Below are 23,535 nucleotides of genomic sequence, written 5' to 3'. Positions count from 1 at the left end.
ATAATCGTGTGTGCAATTGTCACCTGAGCATCATTATTAATAGTCATCATCATCATTAATAGTCATCATCATCATCATTAATAGTCATCATCATCATCATCAATAGTCATCATCATTAATAGTCATCATCATTAATTATTATCATGAAACTTTAACCATCATCATTATCATCAAATATCATTAATTATTATCGTCAATCATCATCATCAACACTAGGGAGGGAAGGGAAGGGGTCACTCACCTGGCTGTATTACGCGCCACGGTCGTGTTGGCACTATTAGTATGGGGTCCTTAATCTCTGTAATATAACCAGTATGATTAGTACAGTATAACTAGTATGATTATTTTACTTCAATAAAACCGGTGTGATTAGTATCCCTGTATAATTGATCTGTGGTGAGTGTGTTATACTCCCTATAATAACTAAGGACTCTGTAGTATAATGTGGTATAATTAGTATATTCCTGTATTGTTTACCCTTCCAATCAATATCCTCAGTATACCTTTATGTGATTAGAATATGTGTAGTATAGCCGGAGTGATTAGCTAGTCGATGATTGTGTGAGATAAAACAAGAACACACACACACACACAGACACAGACAGACACTCACTGTAAACCTTGATGGTGCCGTGAGCGTGACCGGTGGGACTGACAGCGTGGCAGTCGTAGCGGGTGAAGTCTCCATCAGATACTCTCCTCACCGTCAGTAGTACCTCAGTCCTCGTCGACGCCTTCACCTCCTTCACCTGGTACTTGTCGCCTGAGGGAGAGGTGAAGGGTGAGAGGGAGAGAGACAATCCGTGCTGGGTTAGTTAGTAGAGTAGTTGGGCAATAGAGGGCAGGGCAGGTGGGCAAGGGAAGGCATGACAGACAGGGTTGGGCAATGTTGGTGGGCAAGAAGGGAGGGCAGGACACACGGTAGGGCAGTGTAGATGGAGAAGAGAGAGGCAAGATGAGGAAGAATGAGAGGAGGTGGTGAGAGAATGAGAGTCCAGAGTGGATGAACAAGAAGAGTAAACACCTTAGACGTGGTAAAAACTAAAGCGCTGATTACTTTACCTGGTACGGCATACAGTACACCTTACCTGGCCTGACATAATTAACCATAGGACTGTTAAATTTACCTGTGTGTGGGGGGGATGTACCGTTTTAGTCTACCGTACCTGTTAGACACTGTTACCGTCGAAGTGTACCGTTACCATCTCTGACTTCCTGTTTTATCCTACCGTTAACCTCGCTGACTATACTGTTACTTAACGTTGTAGTCCACCGTTAACCTGTAAAACTCTGTTAATCCCCATTTTATTACCGTTAACCTGTTGAGACTTACTGTTGGTTATGTTGACGCCGTTGACTTCCCAGTAGTGTCGTGGTGGAGGGTTGGCTACGCTGGTGCAGTTAAGAGTCACGTCTAGCCCAGCCTTAGTGCCTACCAGGTCCTTACCCAGCCACAACACTGGGCCATCTGTCAACACAACCTTGGCTGAGCGTCTTATAATACTTTCTTGGGAGGTGTGTGTGTGTGTGTGTGTTTTAGAGGTGTGTGTGTGTGTGTTTTGAGGGGAGGAGGTTGTGATGGTAATGTGGTTGTGATGTTTCTTGTTGGTAGTTGTTGTTGTTATTGTTTTTATTATTAATTTTGTCATTGTTGTTGTCAAGATTTATATACTGTAGTTGTTGTTATTATTATTATTATTATTATTATTATTATTATTATTATTATTATTATTATATGAGTAAATAAAAGACATCAAACACCTGAAAATCTGATAAATAAGAATAATCAAGTAATTACAGGTAAGGTAAAAGGTGACTACTTACAGGTGATAGTCAGGTGTGTGGTGCGGGAGACCGGTGAGGTGGCGTTGTTGTCCACGTGACAGGTGTAGGCTCCTGAGTGCTCCCGACGGACAGACTCAAACACCAGGACGCTCCCTTCCATCGCCCACACTGGCAGACACACGCCAGGTTGGAGTTAGTTAGTTAGTGTGTTTGGTTGTTAGTTGAGGTAATAGTTTTCGTTATGTTTTATTTCAGTTGATTTTGGGGATTACTACTACTACTACTACTACTACTACTACTACTATTACTACTTTTCCTCCTCCTCCTCACTTCTGGCTTTGATACTCTTCCTCTTCCTTCTCCTCCTCCTCTTTTATCTCCTCTTCCTCGACCATTTCCTCCTTCCTCTTCCTCACCCCCTCACCACACCTATAATGGTCGTCTCGTGTATATGCTAATGAAGGAACGTTATCTAAAAAAGGTTCCTCAGTTAAACTATATCTCTCTCTCACTAGTGACGTCAGACCTTATCTATACCTCAGTCCCTTTAATCTATTGCAGAGAAAAAAAATGATACTCAAAATGGCGTCAGAATTGTTTTATGACTGTAGGTCTTTACATGTACAGTGCAGTGGTGAGTCTTTGAGAGGGTGAATCTAGGGTTGAGTTTTACCTTTAATCTCCCCAGTTATATTATTCAGATAGACTCCCCAGGTAAACGCAGGTAAATTTCCCAATTAACTACCCCAGGTAAACTTCCCAATTAAACTCCCCCAGGTAAAGTTTACATTTAACCTTTACATTTTATTAATTACAGCTAAATTCCTTCTACACTTCCCCAGTAAAAACCTTAGCGTAACTCTCCCCATAAACAGCTAAATCCCGTAACTGGGTAAGTTAGCTGGCAGGGTTTAGCGTTTGTGTTTATGGGTATTTGGGTTTATGTTGAATTATGTCTTATGAGTTTAACTGAGGAGCCTCGCTGGGGTGCCTAGCTGAGGAGCCTCGCTGGGGTGCCTAGCTGAGGAGCCTCGCTGGGGTGCCTAGCTGAGGAGCCTCGCTGGGGTGCCTAGCTGAGGAGCCTCGCTGGGGTGCCTAGCTGAGGAGCCTCGCTGGGGTGCCTAGCTGAGGAGCCTCGCTGGGGTGCCTAGCTGAGGAGCCTCGCTGGGGTGCCTAGCTGAGGAGCCTCGCTGGGGTGCCTAGCTGAGGAGCCTCGCTGGGGTGCTAGCTAGCTGGGGTGAGGAGCCTCGCTGGGGTGCCTAGCTGAGGAGCCTCGCTGGGGTGCCTGGCTGAGGAGCCTCGCTGGGGTGCCCTGAGGGAGCCTCGCTGGGGTGCCTAGCTGAGGCCTCGCTGGGGTGCCTAGCTGAGTGCCTCGCTGGGGTGCCCTAGCTGACAAATTTGGCTGAGATATTGACCTGTTGGATGGGGTGCTGACCTGTGATGGATGGGGTACTGACCTGTGATGGATGGGGTGCTGACCTGTGATGGATGGGGTACTGACCTGTGATGGATGGGTACTGACCTGTGATGGATGAGGTACTGACCTGTGATGGATGAGGTACTGACCTGTGATGGATGGGGTACTGACCTGGGGTACTGACCTGTGATGGGGTACTGACCCTGTGATGGATGGGGTACTGACCTGTGATGGATGGGGGGTACTGACCCTGTGATGGATGGGGTGCTGACCTGTGATGGATGGGGTACTGACCTGTGATGGATGGGGGTACTGACCTGTGATGGATGGGGTACTGACCTGTGATGGATGGGGTACTGACCTGTGATGGATGGGGTACTGACCTGTGATGGATGGGGTACTGACCTGTGATGGATGGGGTACTGACCTGTGATGGATGGGGTACTGACCTGTGATGGATGGGGTACTGACCTGTGATGGATGGGGTACTGACCTGTGATGGATGGGGTACTGACTTGTGATGGATGGGGTACTGACCTGTTCTGGGGGTGCGGAAGATGGGGTTAGCGTCAGTTCTCCTCCAGGTGGTGAGGGCGGGAGGGAAGGCTCGAGCACGGCAGGTAAGGCGCACCTTGGCACCCTCCCTCACCTCCACGTACGACCCTGACCACTCCTCCAGCGTCGGCGGCACTGAGGGCGGGGACACGGGGTCAGAGAGAGAGACTAAATTACTGTATGATCATTATAATTGTTACTGCGTGTGTGTGTTTTAAGTTACTAGTAATGGCTGGCTTCTTCCGAGGTCCGGCCCATTTCCTCTCCTTAATATACAGTAATCACTATTATATACCCACTATTACCCATTACTCTTCCCTTTAACATCCTCTATTACTTTCCCCATTTCCAAACCCCCACTGTGCCAGGATGTAACCCCCAGTTGGCCCTCAGGACTGACCGAGGACCTGCAGGTAACTCCTGGAGGAGGTCATGGGCTCGGTGTTGAGCTGACACATATACCACCCTCGGTCTGTGGACAACACGGGGGAGATGGTGAGCCCGGCCGAGTGGCGGTCAGCGTGGAGGGAGAGACGAGGCGTGCGGGTGTACAGGTCCCGCCCGATGCTCAGGATGGACTGAGTCTCCTCGTGCACCCACGCCAGCTGCTGACCGAGAGAGATTACAAGTTAGTGTCAGTCAACCCACGCCAGCTGCTGACCGAGAGAGAGAGAGAGAGAACATGTCATCATCGTCAACATCAAAAGTCTGTCTCAGAATCCAAAGTGAACAATGAAAACAAAATACACAATTGAAGGTCAAAAAATAAGTTAAAGGGTGTACATGTTAAGCTCATACAGTGGTGTTTTGGTGAGACGTAAACAATGGGTGAGAGAGACGGTTAAGCCAGCATGATACAGTTAGTTATTCAAAGTGTTAATCTTATGTCTTAGGGTTGGCGACCACAGCCCTCCACTCCATACGTTTTCTGGCTGCTTTTACACTCCCACCACACACACACACACACACACACACACACACACACACACACACACACACACACACACACACACACTTTATCCGTCGGAGGTTGCTGTCGTGAGGTTGATATTGAGGAGAGGAGGGACGGGGCGGGGCTGGGTCGGGGAGGGGCAGGGTTGGGGCGGGGTGCGGTGGGGAGGGACGGTGGCTGGTGTGTCGAGGAATAAAATTGTTAGTTTTTTTCTACTGGAAATGTCGTAACCTTATACAGAGGCTGTTGGACCTTTAATACCTGTCAGTTGGGCTTGGACTTGCTCTTGGACTTACAACTCTCACTCACTCTCTTTCTTTCATTCTTTCTTTCTTTCTTTCTTTCTCTCCACACTGTTTCTTCTCTCTCTCTCTCTCTCTCTCTCTCTCTCTCTCTCTCTCTCTCTCTCTCTCTCTCTCTCTCTCCTCCTGACCTTGTATCCGTGTAGGTTGGTGACGGAGCACATGAGGGTCACTTCCTGCCCCTCCACCACCGTCACGTTGTGGGCGGGGTGCACGAATTTGGGCGGGGCGGGGCTGATCCTGGGGGCGCCGCCTGTGGGGGAGAGTGAGGTGAGAGTGTGAGATATGAGGAGTGTGAGTGTGTGAGTGGTCAGGGAGGGAGGGAGATGGATTTGATACACCTGGACTAATTAATACCTGAGAGACTAATTACCTGTGATGTATAGAATAAATATTATTATTACACCTGTGGGGAAAATCTGATGAAAATATTAATAGATCAAATTAAGGAGAATAAATATATAAATACCAGAATAAATTACAGTTAATCTGATGAAATAAATCTTGAAGTATTGTATTTTTCAGTGACAGACACAGACAGACACACACAGACAGACAGACAGACGGACCAGTATACAGTACACTACATCTTTGAATATACTGTAATGAAAAGGTAAAAGTAAACGTATTAATAAGATTGAATAAAGATAAATTATATAGAGATAGAGACTTGGATACATCGCGGGTGTTGGTGGTAAGTGTCGTTGTTGTGGGACGCAGCAGAAGGCGGACATGGCCCCTTAAGCTTGGCCATTGACTGCTAGGAAGGATAGATGGCCTTCATCCCAACCAGCATCATGATCGACACACACACACACACACACATCACATGCACGCACTACACACACACACACACACATACACACACACACACAATAAATGATAATATACAGGTGTTTAATTTAGCCAGTCAGGTATACGTTCTTGCATCTCCAGTTAGGACATAATTACAGGTGTGGCCTCCCCTTCCCACCCATCCTCCCTACACCTCCCTTCCCCTCACCCCTCTAGCCAGCTTCCACACTCAGTAAACTCCCCGCGGTTGTGGTAGTAGCAGCAGGCGATAAACTTTTGCACTCAATTCTCGATGGCAACTTTGCTCGTTTTTTTACCGACGGGGGTAGAGGAGAAGTGGGCACAAACTCGAGACAAAACGAACAACAACAAGGCAGTGCTGGTCTCTAAACAATGGGGGGGGGGTGGGGAGCGAATAGAAAACGGGGGAAGTCAGCAGTTTTGTTCAGCTCAGGCGTCCCAATAGCTTTTGTTATGAAGAAATATGAGGGAGACGTTCCGTACCCCTCCTGCATACAACTCCTCAGATTTACTCAACTCGGCTTTTATCTATATTGTGTGTCGTGTGTTCTGAGGACTTCACCTTGACTACCTGAGGAGGAGGAGGATGAGGATGGAGGTTGTATATTAATAAGGATAACTCGTAAACATTAGGTTCAAGTATATTATTTTTTTTTTTTAAGATGGTGTTTGTTTATGTCTGTTGTTTACTTTTGTGTTTGTTGTTTACTTTGGTTTTATTGTTGTTTACTTTGGTTTTTTGTTTACTTCTGTGTTTGTTATTGTTGTCATTATTTTTTTTATTTTTTGTGGGGTTTACAATTTTACTGCAGCTTGTACGTATAGGTTTTACTGTTTGACTTTCACACACACACACACACACACACACACACACACACACACACACACACACACACACACACACACACACACACACACACACACACACACACACAGACACACACACAAACTAATTACTGATATCCTCACATGTAAGCCACCTCCCCCCATGGTAGTAACACCCCTCTCCCCACCCCCCCACCCCCCCACCATACAAACACACAGCCATGCCTTCTGCTTCTTATTTGTATTCCCTCGATATATGCCTCGCTTTATCTCCTCACGGTGTCGCATAGAACGTGGCAAGGAGAAAACGATGCCTCAGGGTCATAATACCGCATGCGACATTCACCTCTCTGTCCCTGGAGCATAGTGGCGAGATTCATCCTGTAAATGTCGTCGTGTGTGAAATGCCATGGTGGGCAATATATATACATAAACTGAGAGATCAATATTTGTCAACTGTGGTAACTGGTCTTTCCTTAAGGTGCCAGTTAATGTGTTTTATTTTTTAAGTTATTTTTCCCCGTGTGTTGGTTCATATTCGGTGTTTTCCTCCTTCCTATCTGGTGTGGTTACCGTGTTTCCCCTCCCTCCCTCGTGTGGTTACCGTGTTTCCCCTCCCTCCCTCGTGTGGTTACCCGTGTTTCCCTCCTCCTCGTGTGATTTACCGTGTTTCCCCTCCTCTCCTCGCCTTGGTTACCGTGTTTCCCCTCCCTCCCTCGTGTGGTTACCGTGTTTCCCCTCCCTCCCTCGTGTGGTTACCGTGTTTCCCCTCCCTCCTCGTGTGATTACCGTGTATTCCTCCTCCTTGTGTGGCTACCATGTTTCCTTTAGTGATAGTGTACAATATTAGACAAAGAAGCATTAGTACAGGTTATCATATAGTGAGTCAGGAGCTAATAAAGTCACTATATTTTTGTCATAATACCAAGTTCTTGTTATAACATATAGTGAGGTAGTTAGTCTTAGATCACTATAGTTAGGCCATGATGTGTCAAATTCTCGGTGTATCATAATTATAGTGAGTCTTAGGTCATATAGTGAGTCTTAGATCACTATAGTTAGGCCATGATGTGTCAAATTCTCGGTGTATCATAATTATAGTGAGTCTTAGGTCATATAGTGAGTCTTAGATCACTATAGTTAGGCCATGATATATCAAATTCTCGGTTTATCATAATTATAGTGAGTCTTAGGTCATATAGTGAGTCTTAGATCACTATAGTTAGGCCATGATATATCAAATTCTCGGTTTATCATAATTATAGTGAGTCTTAGGTCATATAGTGAGTCTTAGATCACTATAGTTAGGCCATGATATATCAAATTCTCGGTGTATCATAATTATAGTGAGTCTTAGGTCATATAGTGAGTCTTAGATCACTATAGTTAGGCCATGATGTGTCAAATTCTCGGTGTATCATAATTATAGTGAGTCTTTGGTCATATAGTGAGTCTTGATAGTGAGTCTTAGATTGTTTTAGCTATGATGTGTCAAATTTTGTGTACCATAATATGAGTATAGTCATATAAGTGAGTCTCTAGATCGGCCATGATATATCAAATTCTCGGTGTAATTATAGTGAGTCTTAGGTCATATAGTAGTTAGTCTTAGATCACTATAGTTAGGCCATGATATATCAAATTCTCGGTGTATCATAATTATAGTGAGTCTTTGGTCATATAGTGAGTTAGGTCACTATAGTTCGACCAGGATTAGTTCTCGGTATATCGTATAGTGAAGCAGGTGGTTATATGACACTATAGTTGTACCATGACAAACACTCACTTTAGGTTGAGTGACGTCAGCCATTTATCACCAGAGGCTAAAATGAAGTACTGTTGCTAATTTGTTCCTGGGTAAGTGATGGGTGGCGGTGAGTGACGGAGGGGGTGAGGGACGGAGGAGGTGAGGGACGGAGGAGGTGAGGGACGGAGGAGGTGGAGGGACGGAGGAGGTGAGTGACGGAGGAGGTGAGGGACGGAGGAGGTGAGTGACGGAGGAGGTGTGACGGAGGAGGTGTGTACGGAGGAAGTGAGTGACGGAGGAGGTGAGGACGGAGGAAGTGAGGTGACGGCGACGCGGAGGTGAGTGACGGAGGGGGGGTGAGGGGACGGAGGGAGGTGAGGGGACGGAGGAGGTGAGGGGATGGAGGAGGTGATGACGGAGGAGGTGGGGAGTGAAGGCGGGAGGTGAGTGGACGGAGAAGGTGAGGGACGGCGGGAGGTGAGGGGCGGAGGTGGTGAGGGACGGTGGGGTGAGGGACGGAGGAGGTGAGTGACGGCGGGAGGTGAGGGGCGGAGGTGGGAGGCGTTCTCAGTCATCACGTTTATTAGGGAAATATTTAAAGATATTTCCTTGTTAGATCCGTCCTTAGTATATACAGTAGGTGTGTGTGTGTCCGTGCGTGCCGGAGTTGAGTGGCGGATAGATAGGTGATGCGTGGATGCCTACCGCTGCCATATGGTCGCATTCGTCAGTTAAAGGCCGTGTGAGTAACCCCAAACAAGACCGACTTGGAGCTCCGTCAGGCAGGTAATGATAGAATAGATAATATAAAGGAATATTCTCACATCATATCAGTGTGTCCTCAGCGTCGACCAACACCTTCCTGGAGGAGGGGATATTAATCAATGTTATCTCCCTCCTCTGTCTCCCTCCTCCTCCTCCCTTATCCTCATCAGCTGCCCGTCATCACCACCGTCGCTTATGCATATCGTTAACCTGGACTAAACTAAGGTCATTAAACACTACATCTTTCTGTAATTGGGACTCTCTCTAGGACACATAAACCACCATAAGAACTCACTGGTGGAGACATCTGGCTGGAGGTGGAGCGTCACACGTGTCAACAAAGCTTTAGAAGGTATAACTGGGGCGGTTAAGTGGCTGTGGTGTGGCGGCGCGCTATAAGACGGTCATCATATTTACCGCGGTGGACTAAACACGATCAGCCTCCTCGTAAAATCTCAGCCAAGGTGATAATTCATTTAGAGGTTATGACGTGTTTGTGTGTGGCCTCAGATATAACGGTGTGTGTGTGTGTGTGTGTGTGTGTGTGTGTGTGTGTGTGTGTGTCGCTTCTGTGTGTGTGTCAGTTTCAGGGTGCGTGTGTGTGTCAGTTTGTGTGTGTGTGTGTGCTTGCTGTGTGTGTGTGTTGCTCAGGGTGTGTGTGTCAGTTTGTGTGTGTGTGTGTGTGTGTGTGTATGTATGTGTCGGTTTGTGTGTCAGTTTGTGTGTGTGTGTGTGTGTGTGTGTGTGTGTGCCTTGCCTGGGTGTGTGTGTGCTGTTTGTGTGTGTGTGTGTCAGTTTGTGGGTGCTGTTTGTGTGTGTGTGTGTGTGTGTGTGTGTGTGTGTATGTATGTGTCAGGTTTGTGTGTCAGTTTGTGTGTGTGTGTGTGTGTGTGTGTGTGTCAGTTTGTGTGTGTTGCTTAGGGTGTGTGTCAGTTTGTGTGTGTGTGTGTGTGTGTGTGTGTGTCAGTTTGTGGGTGTGTGTCAGTTTTTGTGTGTGTGTGTGTGTCAGTTTGTGTGTGTGTGTGTGTGTGTGTGTCAGTTTTTGTGTAGGTGTGTATGTATGTACGTATAGTAAGTATAGTATATACATATATTTTCTTGTATGAATGGTTAAAATACTGAGTGCGTTAATCTTTGAGGGGTTAAATCATCGTCCTCAAGGGGTTAAATCGTCGTCCTCAAGGGGTTAAATCATCGTCCTCGCAGCAATCATCAGTCCTCAAGGGGTTAAATCATCGTCCTCAAAGGTTAAATCATCGTCCTCAAGAGGTTAAATCATCGTCCTCAAGGGGTTAAATCATCGTCCTCAAGGGGTTAAATCGCCGTCCTCAAGGGGTTAAATCATCTTCCTCAAGAGGTTAAATCATCGTCCTCAAGGGGTTAATTCATCGTCCTCAAGGGGTTAAATCATCGTCCTCAAGGGGTTAAATCATCGTCCTCAAGGGGTTAACTCATTATCACTTTGGTCCTGTCATGAGGTACACTACTGAGTTATTGGGACCGCGGTGCTGGGGTTGGCCTACTGGGGGCATGCTTGTGATGGACGGTGACTAACACAAACAAGCAACAATTGTTTTCTATTCACACTTAATCAGGTTAAACTGGTTATTCAGGGTCTCTCTCTCTATCTCTCTCTCTCTCTCTCTCTCTCTCTCTCTCTGCTCGTCACGCCGCCTCACCTGGAGTTTCTGAACAACTATGTAAATAAACCCACGTGACTTCAACATAACGAGGTCTGTGGACGCCAAGTGATGGTGACTAGTACCTAACCTAACCTAACCTCACATCACCTCTCCTCACCTCACCTGATCTAACCTAACCTAACCCAACCCCACCTAACCTAACCCAACCCCACCTAACCTAACCCAACCCCACCTAACCTAACCCAACCCCACCTAACCTAACCCAACCCCACCTAACCTAACCCAACCTTACCTCTTCTATAGACCTTGGTGAATAGGTCATCTCGGCCCTCTACACGGGAATACACTCTCGGGTTTCACTTATTAATGTGGATTTAATTAGCGTGAAGAGAAGGAAGGAAGGAAGGAAGGAAGTGAGGTCTGAGAGGGGGAGGGAAGTAAATGAGGAGAATGCGGGAGGAAGGGGAATGCAGAGGGAAGGAAATTTCTATAGATTGAAGGGAAGGGTGAGGCGGGTTTCTATAGAGTGATGGAGAGGAAGGAAGGAAGGGGTGAAGGGGAGGAATGAAGGAAGGAGTAGTGGGTGAAGGGGAGGAGAGGTGAAGGAGGGGGAAGGGGATTATTACAGAGTGAAATGAAGGGGAGGGGAGTGAAGGGGGGGAGGGGGATTCCATAGAGTGGAGTGAAGGGGAGAAAGGAAGGAAGGAAGGGGTGGTGGGGGAGAAGGGGAGGGAGGGGGGGAGACACTACCAATCTTGTTTTAGCACCAGTAAAATCGAGATTGCGTCAGGCAGGTTCAGGCGAGTTACTCCACCCGGAAATTCTTCCTTTGGTCCTCATAATGGCGGAGTTTTGTTTACATTTGAATTTTGTTTACACTGGATTTGTTTGCCATGCAGCTTTTTTAAACTTGTTTTTTTTTAAGCTATTTTGAAATTAAGTCTTAAGTGAGCGATAATTAAAACTATTTATTGAACTAATACTCTCTCTCTCTCTCTCTCTCTCTCTCTCTCTCTCTCTCTCTCTCTCTGAGCATATTTTACCTAATAATTAACCACTAACGCTACCTGGACGGATTAGGTTAGGTTAGGCTAGGCTATGTTAGGTTAAGTTATGTTTTGGTTAGGATAGGTTAGTTTATTCTTGGATATGTTAGCGTTATAGTGTTTAGTCATCAAGTGAAATAATTTGGGTTGTTAATCTCCATATGGTTTGGTTAGGTTAGGTTAGGACAGGTTATTTTAAGTTAGGTTAGGTTAGGACAGGCTATTTTAAGTTAGGTTAGGTTAGGACAGGCTATTTTAAGTTAGGTTAGGTTAGGACAGGCTATTTTAAGTTAGGTTAGTACAGGCTATTTTAAGTTAGGTTAGGATAGTCTAGGTTAGGTTAGGACAGGCTATTTTAAGTTAGGTTAGGTTAGGACAGGCTATTTTAAGTTAGGTTAGGTTAGGTTAGGATAGATTAGGCTAGGTTAGGATAGACTAGGCTAGGTTAGGACAGGCTATTTTAAGTTAGGTTAAGTTATGATAGATTAGGTTAAGTTCAATCATCAAGTGAAATAATCTCTAACTAATCTTCATATAACTCCTCTCATGAACTCAACAACCCACAACAGCTTACAATTATCACGGGTTATTATGAGACAACTTCACCACGGGCTTAACTCACATTAAATATTGCTGGAGATGTGACAATCCTTCTGACTTCTCCAAGCTTCCCGATGGCGTAAAACACGGACAGAGACTCGACTCATAAGTGTTTTTGTTTGATACCAGTTAGTGTGTGTGTGTGTGTGTGTGTGTGTGTGTGTGTGTGTGTGTGTGTGTGTGACAGAGAGAGGTTTGTTTGTGTGTGCGTGTACTGTGTGTGTGTGTGACAGAGAGGTTTGTTTGTGTGTGCGTGTACTGTGTGTGTGTGTGTGTGTGACAGAGAGAGGTTTGTTTGTGTGTGTGTGATGTGTGTGTGTGTGTGTGTGTGTGTGTGTGTGTGTGTGTGTGTGTATGTGAGACAGAGAGAGGTTTGTTTGTGCGTGCGTGTACTGTGTGTGTGTGTGTGTGTGTGTGTATGAGACAGAGAGGTTTGTTTGTGCGTGTGTGTACTGTGTGTGTGTGTGTGTGTGTGACGGAGCGAGGTTTGTGCGTGTGTGTGTGTGTGTGTGTGTGTGTGACAGAGAGGTTTGTTTTGTGCGTGTGTGTATGTGTGTGTGTGTGTGTGTGTGTGTGTGTGTGTGTGTGTATGTGAGACAGAGAGAGGTTTGTTTTGTGTGTGTGTGTACTGTGTGTGTGTGTGTGTGTGACGGAGCGAGGTTTGTTTCAGTGTGTGTGTGTGTGTGTGTGTGTGTGTGTGTGTGTGTGTGTGTGTGTGTGTGTGTGAGACAGAGAGGTTTGTTTGTGCGTGCGTGTACTGTGTGTGTGTGTGTGTGTGTGTGTGTGTGTGTGTGACGGAGAGAGGTTTGTTTGTGCGTGTGTGAGAGAGCTGTAGTTACCACACTTATGAACTAACAACTAAAAGTACATAACTACATAAATTGTTCACTTTTTATACAAACAAATGAGTCACTTTATACCGTGGTAACTTAAACCTTTTCTCCGCCAGTGAATGAATGAGTCAGTCAGTCAGTCAGTCAGTCAGTCATGTATACTCGTTAAGGTAAAATCTACACTTCCATTGTTAAGTCTATGTAAATATTAGTAATCACACACAATGTTAATCAGCCAGTCAGTCCCTAAAAACGTGGCATTCATTAACACAGGTGAGGTGGTAAGGTGGCCAGGTTAATTAAGATATTTTAACCCTTTATGTTGACTATTTGATACCTTGAGTGCTATGATTTAAACCCAGTACTACCGGTGGGGTGGTGGAGGTATGATAGTAGTAATAGTAGCAGTAGTCGTAGTAGTAGGAGTAGGTGGTGGAGGAGGAGGATAGCATCTCGGTCATGTATGCTAGCAGCGCGCGGGCTACACATAAAGCCTGGGGGCCATATGATAGCCAATATCAATATTCACAGATGCGGTGTGTAAACTTCCCGGATTAGTTTCACAGAGGATCGCCGTTTTTCCTCCTCCTCCTCCTCCTCCTCCCTCCTTCTTTTCCTCCTTCTTCCTTCTCTTTCTCCTTCCGTCGCTGAACGTGTATGACGCCTTACCTTAACTCTCTTACGTGGAGAGAAGGACGGGCTGTGGCTTCGCGGGCGGGCGGGCGGGGAAAGTGGTTTAGAGTGGCCGGCTGGTTTGTGATGAGTAGGTAAAATGATTATATAAGATTTTGCAGGAGTTTTTATTAGGGTTATTCCAGCCTAAAGTTTGTTGATAGAGGAACTTTTTGGATTGTGGGACGTCACGTTGGCCTGGGATTTTTTTTTTTTATAATTTTTTTTATTATTATTTTTTTCTTGCTGACGTAAGGATGAAAATATTAGATGAGCGAGAGGGGTATAGGAGGGTCCACACACACACACACACACACACACACACACACACACACACACACACACACACACACACACACACACACACACACACACACACACACACATGTTGCTGACTTAATTATAACCACCTCACCTGTGTAGGTTATGGTGTTGTTAAAGCACTACAGGTGGAGGAACTACACCACGGGACACATAGTTTACTGTACGTGTGTATGTCTGGTTGACTCAGGTAAGGTGTGAGGAGGTGATAAGTGTGTGTGTGTGTGAGTGCAGTAGGGACAGTGAGAAGGGGAGGAGGTGCAGGAACGGGACGGGAGGAGGTGATGGAAGGGTAAAGGGCGGGAGGGGGTGGAGAAAGGGTAGAGGGTGAGGTGGAGAGAGGGCAAGGGGCGGGAGGAGGCGTAGGGGGGTAAGGGAGAGAGAGAGAGGAGGGAGGGTGGAAGGAGGGAGGGTAAAAAGAGAGAGGGAGGGAGGGTAATAGAGAGAGAGATGGAGGGAGGGGCACAGAGAGGGGAAGGGAGGAGGGCAATAGAGAGGGGAAGGGAGGGAGAGTAACAGAGCGAGGGAGGAGAGTAAGGGAGAGGGGAGGGTAAGGAGAGGGGAGGGAGAGTAAGAGAGAGAGGGAGGAGAGAGAGTGGGGGGAGGGAGAGTAGAGGAGGGGGGAGAAGAGAGGGAGGGAGAGTAGAGAGAGAGGGAGGGGGAGTAAGAGAGAGGGAGGGAGAGTAAGAGAGGGAGGGGGAGTAAGAGAGAGGGAGGGAGAGTAAGAGAGAGGGAGGGAGAGAGGGGGGAGTAAGAGAGAGAGAAGGAGGGAGGAAGCCTGTGTTTTGATATTGGTGTTTTAATAATGTGATCAATCGGACAGAAACGATCCCAGAACATTTAATAAAATCTTCCTTTATTGTCCTCGTCTGCTGCGCCTTCTACTGCCTGGGCGTCCTCTTGAACCTCTCTTCTCCTTCTCCTCTTCTTCTTCCTCTTCCTCTTGAACCTCTCTTCTTCTTCTTCCTCCTCCTCTTCTTAAACTCTGCCTAGGCGTCCTCTTGAACCTCTCCTCTCCTTCTCTTCTTCCTCCTTTTCCTCTTCTTCTTCCGCTTCCTCCTCTTCTTCCTCCTCCTCTTGAAACTCTTCTTCTTCTTTCCTCCTCTTCTTAAACTCTGCCTAGGCGTCCTCTTGAACCTCTCCTCTTTCTTCCTCTTCTCTATACCAAGCCGGGATATGTGGCTCAGCTGGGTATGACTGGGTATATTTGACCAGACTGGGTATGTTACAGAACCGTGAGTTAACCCCTTGAGTACTAGGACTTTAGGGTCATTGTACTCAGTGGTAAGGTCATCGTATTCAAGAGGTTATGGTACTCAAGGGGTTAAATGTGAGCTATGTATGGGAAAATTTATATGTGTGAAAAGGATATATAAAAATATGTTACTAATGGAAAAATAATAATAATAATAATAATAATAATAATAATAAAGCTAATAATAATGGTAATAATAATATTTATGATAATAATAATAATAATAATAATAATAATAATAATAATAATAATAATGGTGATAATAATAATAGTAGTAGTAAAGATTTGCAGGAAGGGAGGTGGAAGGGAGGAGACGCTTTGGAAGGGAGGAATTGTGGAATAGAGGGAGGCAAGGAGGGGATTGTGTGGTGGAGAGAGGAAGGGTTGTGGTAGGATGGAAGGGAAAGAAAGAGGAAGGGTTGTGGTAGGATGGAAGGGAAAGAGAGAGGAAGGGTTGTGGTAGGATGGAAGGGAAAGAGAGAGGAAGGGTTGTGGTAGGATGGAAGGGAAAGAGAGAGGAAGGGTTGTGGAATGGAGGGAGAGAGAGAGGAAAGGTGGAATGGAAGGAGAGCAGAGGGGCTGTAGAATGAAGGGAGGGAGAGAGGAGGGGTTGTAGAATGGAGGGAAGGAGGAATAAGGGTTATGGATAGGGAGGGATGATAGGTTAAGTGAGGAGGGGAGGGAAAAGAGAGAGAGAGAGAGAGAGAGAGAGAGAGAGAGAATAAGAAACACGCCTCATCACAGATATTAATTTAAGTGCCACACACGAAAGGTCAGGAGTAATGCACCTTCAGAAGACCCCTCCTCCTCCCCTCCCAAACCCCCCAGGGGATAAAATATCACCACCTGGCACTCCCTGGCACCTTCAACTCCCCCCCCCCCACCAGGTGCCACCGAGGTAGTTTTTTTTAGGTTATTGTATCGATGTAAAGTTTAGCTGATTTTTGTATACCATGTGTGTGTGTGTGTGTGTGTGTGTGTGTGTGTGTGTGTGTGTGTGTGTTTACTGTGATATCGTTTGGAGTTACAACTTAAACCATCACCCTCACAGGTTAAACCTTAAATACTCTTCCTCAAAAAGTTTTATCCTCACAATTTTCCTTAGTTTCCCCCAATTTAATTCCCCTATTTTCATTTTATTTTTAACGCCGCCTTTCCCCAATTTTATCATATTTCCCTTATTCATTTCCCTTCATTACCCTCTCTTGTTACCTGTCCTTCCATTCTCCCCATTTCATCCAATTTCCCACCTATTCATTAACTATTTTTTCCCCATTATCACCTTGTTTACCATTTTCTTATTTATTATCACCTAATTCCTATTAATATTCTCCTATTTTAACCAGTTTTCTCGCCTGCTTCATGTACTCAATGAATCCAATTTTGAGAGCTACGAGTCCGGCTGAGTACATTATAGGGAATACAGTCACCCAGAGTACGATACATGGAGTACAATCAGTGAAGCCAATAACACTAAACAAAGTACATTCCTGGGAGTACTGTCACTAAGAGTACATCACATGGAGTACAATCACTAAGAGTACAGTACAGGAAATAAAGTCAATAATAAAGTACAAATACAACGAGTATGGTCAGTGACAGAGTACAGGTATATTTCCGAGAGTACATCACCGAGAGTACTATACAGGGAGACCAGATAACTACGAGTACTGTCAATAACAGAGTACATTCCTGGGCCTCCATCACCCGTTGTCCAGGTTGAGTCGTTCAATTCTCTCACACTCAAATATACTCATCAGCTTCTGCCCGACTACCAGCGATCGACCGTATACCAGCGATCGACTGTATACCAGCGATCGACTGTATACCAGCGATCGACTGTATACCAGCGATCGACCGTATACCAGCGATCGACCGTATACCAGCGATCGACTGTATACCAGCGATCGACTGTATACCAGCGATCGACCGTATACCAGCGATCGACCGTATACCAGCGATCGACTGTATACCAGCGATCGACCGTATACCAGCGATCGACTGTATACCAGCGATCGACTGTATACCAGCGATCGACCGTATACCAGCGATCGACCGTATACCAGCGATCGACTGTATGCCAGCGATCGATCGTATACCAGCGATCGACTGTATACCAGCAATCGACCGTATACCAGCGATCGATCGTATACCAGCGATCGACTGTATACCAGCATCGACCGTATACCAGCGATCGACTGTATACCAGCGATCGACTGTATACCAGCGATCGACCGTATACCAGCGATCGATCGTATACCAGCGATCGATCGTATACCAGCGATCGACCGTATACCAGCGATCGACTGTATACCAGCGATCGACTGTATACCAGCGATCGATCGTATACCAGCGATCGACTGTATACCAGCAATCGACCGTATACCAGCGATCGATCGTATACCAGCGATCGACCGTATACCAGCGATCGACTGTATACCAGCGATCGACTGTATACCAGCGATCGACCGTATACCAGCGATCGACTGTATACCAGCGATCGATCGTATACCAGCGATCGACCGTATACCAGCGATCGATCGTATACCAGCGATCGACTGTATACCAGCGATCGATCGTATACCAGCGATCGATCGTATACCAGCGATCGACCGTATACCAGCGATCGATCGTATACCAGCGATCGACTGTATACCAGCGATCGACTGTATACCAGCGATCGACTGTATACCAGCGATCGACCGTATACCAGCGATCGATCGTATACCAGCGATCGACTGTATACCAGCGATCGACTGTATACCAGCGATCGACTGTATACCAGCGATCGACCGTATACCAGCGATCGATCAGGCACTAAAGGATCGATCGATACTAGCGATCGATCGTATACCAGTGATCGACTGCATACCAGCGATCGACTGTATACCAGCGATCGATCAGAATACCAGCGATCACCGTATACCAGCGATCGATCGTATACCAGCAATCGATCGTATACCAGCCGATCGATCGTATACCAGCTGATCGACCGTATACCAGCGATCGATTTGTATAACAGCGGACGATCGCATACCAGCGACTGATCGCACAATACCAGCGATCGACCGCATAATGGACTAATTTTAATTTACCAGCGATCGATTTCGTGCGTCAGAAGCACCGACCGTATACCAGCGATCGACCGTATACTCAGCGATCGAGGATCAGGATACCAGCGATCGACCGCATACCAGCGATCGACTGTATACCAGCGATCGACTGGTATACTCAGCGATCGATCAGGATACCAGCGATCGACTGTATACCAGCGATCGATCAGTATACCAGCGATCGATCGTGGCGAATACCAGCGATCGACTGTATACCAGCGATCGACTGCGGCTACCAGCGATCGACTGTATACCAGCGATCGACTGTATACCAGCGATCGACTGTATACCAGCGATCGACCGTATACCAGCGATCGACTGTATACCAGCGATCGACTGTATACCAGCGATCGACTGTATACCAGCGATCGACCGTATACCAGCGATCGACTGTATACCAGCGATCGACTGTATACCAGCAATCGACTGTATACCAGCGATCGACTGTATACCAGCGATCGACCGTATACCAGCGATCGACTGTATACCAGCGATCGACTGTATACCAGCGATCGACTGTATACCAGCGATCGACTGTATACCAGCGATCGACTGTATACCAGCGATCGACTGTATACCAGCGATCGACTGTATACCAGCGATCGACTGTATACCAGCGATCGACTGTATACCAGCGATCGACCGTATACCAGCGATCGACTGTATACCAGCGATCGACTGTATACCAGCGATCGACCAATTATACCATCAATCGACCTGTTATATCAGTGACCTAATTATCAATCCATAAATTACTAAGTTATCTATTTATCAAGTTATCTGTTATCAAATTATTTCTCACTTCTTGTCTCACTAAGAAAGATAACAGCCGCTGAGCCAATAAAATATATCTCATTTTCTTAGGTCACCGAAAACGTCACTATTTTTGTGATTAAGGTGACGTCATAGAGTATTAATTATTGGGTTAGGTTATGTTATGGTTAGGTTATGTTATGGTTAGGTTATGTTAGGTTAGGTTATGTTATGGTTAGGTTATGTTATGGTTAGGTTATGTTATGGTTAGGTTATGTTATGGTTAGGTTATGTTATGGTTAGGTTATGTTATGGTTAGGTTATGTTATGGTTAGGTTATGTTATGGTTAGGTTATGTTTGTTAGGTTATGTTTGTTAGGTTAGGATTACGTTACATTTATATTATGTTATGTTTAGCTCGGGTTATGGTTAGGTTAGGTTAGGTTAGGTTTATGTTATCTTAGGTTAGATTTACGTTGGGTTGAATATTTCGTGATGGGATGTTAAAAATGGGTTATGTTCGATTATGTTATGGTTAAGTTAGGTTATATTTATGTTATGTCTATGTTATATGTACGTTATGTTTAGGTTAGGTTAGGTTAGAGCGAATATTTCTTAATAGAATGTTAGTTATTGAGTAATTATTATCGGTGACCTGTGGGAAAGTAATGAAGAAATGATGATAATTGTTCAAAAATACTAAAGGTAATAATAGTGATAATGAGGAGACGAAGAAGGGATAATAACAATAACAGTAATAATAATAATAATAATAATAATAATAATAATAATAATGCTGGTGATGATGATAAAATAATAATAATAATAATCGTAAACTTCATCACTTGATAAATATATCAGAAATTCTACTATGAACTGAAAAAAAAAATTCTTAAAATAAACTCCGCTACTGGTGACAGGAAGAAGAAATTATTGTCAAGTTATAAAAATAAATGAATGATGTATTTTAGTTTGTTTATTTACTTCCCTGAAAATTTATTATAGTGACACTTCTTAAGTTTGTCATTATTATTATTATTATTATTATTATTACGGGTATTATTATTATATTATTATTATCATTATTATTATAATAAATATTATTATTACGGGTATTATTATTATTTGTATTTTATTGATAGTTTTAGTTTTAATGTATTCTCTATTATTAGTTTACTACTACTGTTATTATTACTATTACTATCATTATTATTATTATTAGTTTACTACTACTATTACTATCATTATTATTATCACTATTATTATTATTATCACTATTATTACTATTACTATTATTATTATTATTATTATTATTATTATTATTATTATTATTATTATTATTATTATTATTATTATCATCATCATCATCATTATTATTATTACAGGATAATGTACAAGATTTTACGTGAGAACTGTTACCCGGGGATGAGATGGACTGCTGTCTACACCAGCCAACAGGTAAACGTCTACAGCGGCTGATTACCTGTCACACCTAGCACCTCAGAGGACCAGGTCATCGTACTCACTCGAGGGATTAAGGTAACGTACTCAAGGGGTTAGGCCTATGTAATCAAGGGGTTAGGTCTCCGTACTCAAGGGGTTAGGTCTATGTACTCAAGGGGTTAGGTCTCCGTACTCAAGGGGTTAGGTCTCCGTACTCAAGGGGTTAGGTCTATGTACTCGAGGGGTTAGGTCATTGTACCCAATTGAGGGTTTCAGGTAACGTACTCAAATGATCATGTTATTGTAATCAAAAGGTTAGGTCTTCGTACTCAAGGAGCTAGGTCATCGTACTCGGGGATTAAATTATCGTACTCAAAGAGGTTAAATCATCGTAACCAACCAATTTTCACCGTACTCTAGTTGCCACCGTACTCATGGGGTTAACTCGTCGTACTCAAGGGGTTAACTCGTCGTACTCAAGGGGTTGTCACCGTACTCAAGGGGTTAACTCGTCGTACTCAAGGGGGTTGTCACCGTACTCAAGGGGTTAACTCGTCGTACTCAAGGGATTAATATCAAAAACTTTCAGTCACTCCCGTAATCAAACCACGATCACCACAAACACCTTCTCCTGCTGTCCAAACCCATCTCATTAACCTCCCCTTCAGAAGCTGTATACAAGGTCCTCCCTGAGCCACTGGTCGGTAAGGAGAGGCGATGGTGTTGGCAGAATTACAGTGAGTTAATATTTTTTTTTCTGTTTGTGAGGAATTTTATAATTGAGGTATATTAATTTTGTTTTCTATTTGAGAATATAATTAATTTTCTCTATTGCTTCCTTTTGTATTTTGTTAATTATAGTTTAATATGTTTTTTGGGGGTGGAATTTTAATAATCGTTTTGTGTATTTGATTTGATGTATTTTATAATTAATTTGTTAAGTGTGTAGCGATCATTTCTATGGTATATTTATTAACAGGTGTAAAATGGTACATACAGGTAATTAGTTTTTGCATTATGGGTATTGTTCAGGTAAGATAAGACGCCTAACACGCCTGTACACACCTGGAAGTTAGTTTTGTATCGGTTATAGAATATTATTACAACATTATATTACAAGGTTCACCAGGGAGGGTGTTTGTAGTTAAAGTACTGTAGAAATATAATTGTGTGGGTGGGGGGGTGTATGGCAGACGGGTGGGGTAAGACGGGGTATGGCAGACGGGGTGACGGGTGTGGCAGACGGGGGTGTGTGACGGGTGTGGGGGTATGGCAGCAGGTGGGGATAGCAGACGGTGTGGGTGGCAGACAGGTGGGGGGTGTGGCAGACAGGTGGGGATGTGGGCAGACGGGTGGGGTGTGGGTAGACGGGTGGGTGTGGCAGACGGTGGGGTGGCAGACAGGTGGGGATGTGGCAGACGGGTGGGGGTGTGGGCAGACGGGTGGGGTGTGGGCAGACAGGTGGGGATGTGGGCACGGGTGGGGGGGCAGTGGGGGTGTGGCAGACAGGTGGGGATGTGGCAGACGGGTGGGGGTATACAGTACATGACGACTGATTTATTTATTTATTTATTTTTTTTTTATTTAGTTACCTGTTGACTAGGAAGTAAGGGGTCGGGTGAGCCAGGTGAGGTCCCGTGTTGAAGGAGTGAATCAGTGACAGGTAAAACACACACTGCACACCTTTACTTCTCGTTATGTTAAATATATTAAAAAAAACAACTTTTAATTGACAACCAAAAATCCGTATCAATCACGTCATTAAAATCGGATATATCATAAAAAAACGCTTTAAAAAATTCCGGCAGGATCAGTTTTCGTCTATATGTAAACAAACCGGTGATTAATGCGTGTGTGTTACCTGGAGCAGTATGATACACCTGTAGGGTTTGTATGGACGCTGTATAGTTAAGATTCCTCTCCCTGTTGTGTGTGTTCCGTTAGGTGTTATTGAGGTAAGGTCAAAACACAGGTACTCAAGGGTCGTGCTTTAATTTACCCCACAAAACTTGATTAGTAAAGGTATGTAATTGGCTCAGTTTACCTGCGACACATGAAGGCTATAATGACGTTGAAATTCCACTGAGACTCTGGCATGAATGAGTCTTTTTTACTATTATTATTCTTTTTAGTGAATAAAACAATCCGTATGAAGCTCTTAAGAGTCCTGGGGAGGAGGCTGAACAGTGTGGTGTGAGGGGGGAGGCGAGCACCGTCACCCCCTTCAGGAGTAACATCTTACCTGAGTGACCTGAGTGAGCTGTGACGAGGAGCGGCCACACAGTCATAACCCACCACACCTCCATCACGTCCTGGTCACACACACACACACACGCACGAGCACCTCCTATCTGGCCGTAAATCCACAGTAAGGAAGGGAAGAGAACGCTGGTGAAGGAGGCGCAGCAGCAGGTGACGGTGGCGGCGGCGACGCTCGGGGCGCTTGTGTGCGAGTGCCGCCCAGGTCCTCCGTCCCCGCTCCTGTCTCGATCAACAGTGACGAGGTTTTTGCTTTTCTCGAGTCAGGGCGGAAAAAGAAAGAAAATTGACCTGCGTGTGCAACAGAGGTGCCAATCACAGTAGACGCGCTCACCCCCACCCCCCTTTCCTTCCCTCCTCCTCTACAGGCCTACAGCGGGTGTTATCGGCCCGTCCACCTCCACACCTGTAGGTTTTATCTGGCTACAACTTA

The 23,535-nt window shown here is 45.1% G+C and overlaps 1 protein-coding gene across 2 annotated transcripts in view; it reads right to left on the bottom strand.

Moving 5' to 3' along the window:
- Window positions 1–23,535, bottom strand: part of LOC121863819 (cell adhesion molecule 2-like) — a 27,616-nt gene extending 4,081 nt beyond the window's left edge. Inside the window, exons 1-8 of one of the 2 annotated variants that reach the window (XM_042362679.1) lie at window positions 23,086–23,535; window positions 5,143–5,264; window positions 4,158–4,365; window positions 3,740–3,892; window positions 1,825–1,953; window positions 1,334–1,468; window positions 614–763; window positions 242–298 (exon numbers count right to left, since the gene is read on the bottom strand). In XM_042362679.1, the coding sequence (XP_042218613.1) occupies window positions 242–298; window positions 614–763; window positions 1,334–1,468; window positions 1,825–1,953; window positions 3,740–3,892; window positions 4,158–4,365; window positions 5,143–5,264; window positions 23,086–23,149 (1,018 nt within the window). In that variant the 5' untranslated portion in view covers window positions 23,150–23,535. The remainder of the gene's footprint in view (window positions 1–241; window positions 299–613; window positions 764–1,333; window positions 1,469–1,824; window positions 1,954–3,739; window positions 3,893–4,157; window positions 4,366–5,142; window positions 5,265–23,085) is intronic. The other variant, XM_042362680.1, reaches the window with a different exon arrangement.

Source organism: Homarus americanus, unplaced genomic scaffold (genome assembly GCF_018991925.1).
Source record: "Homarus americanus isolate GMGI-L3 unplaced genomic scaffold, GMGI_Hamer_2.0 scaffold48354, whole genome shotgun sequence".
NCBI classification, from domain to species: Eukaryota; Metazoa; Arthropoda; class Malacostraca; order Decapoda; family Nephropidae; genus Homarus; species Homarus americanus.
The sequence above is the reverse complement of the archived record's forward strand: the minus strand, read 5'-3'. Positions and strand labels throughout refer to the sequence as shown.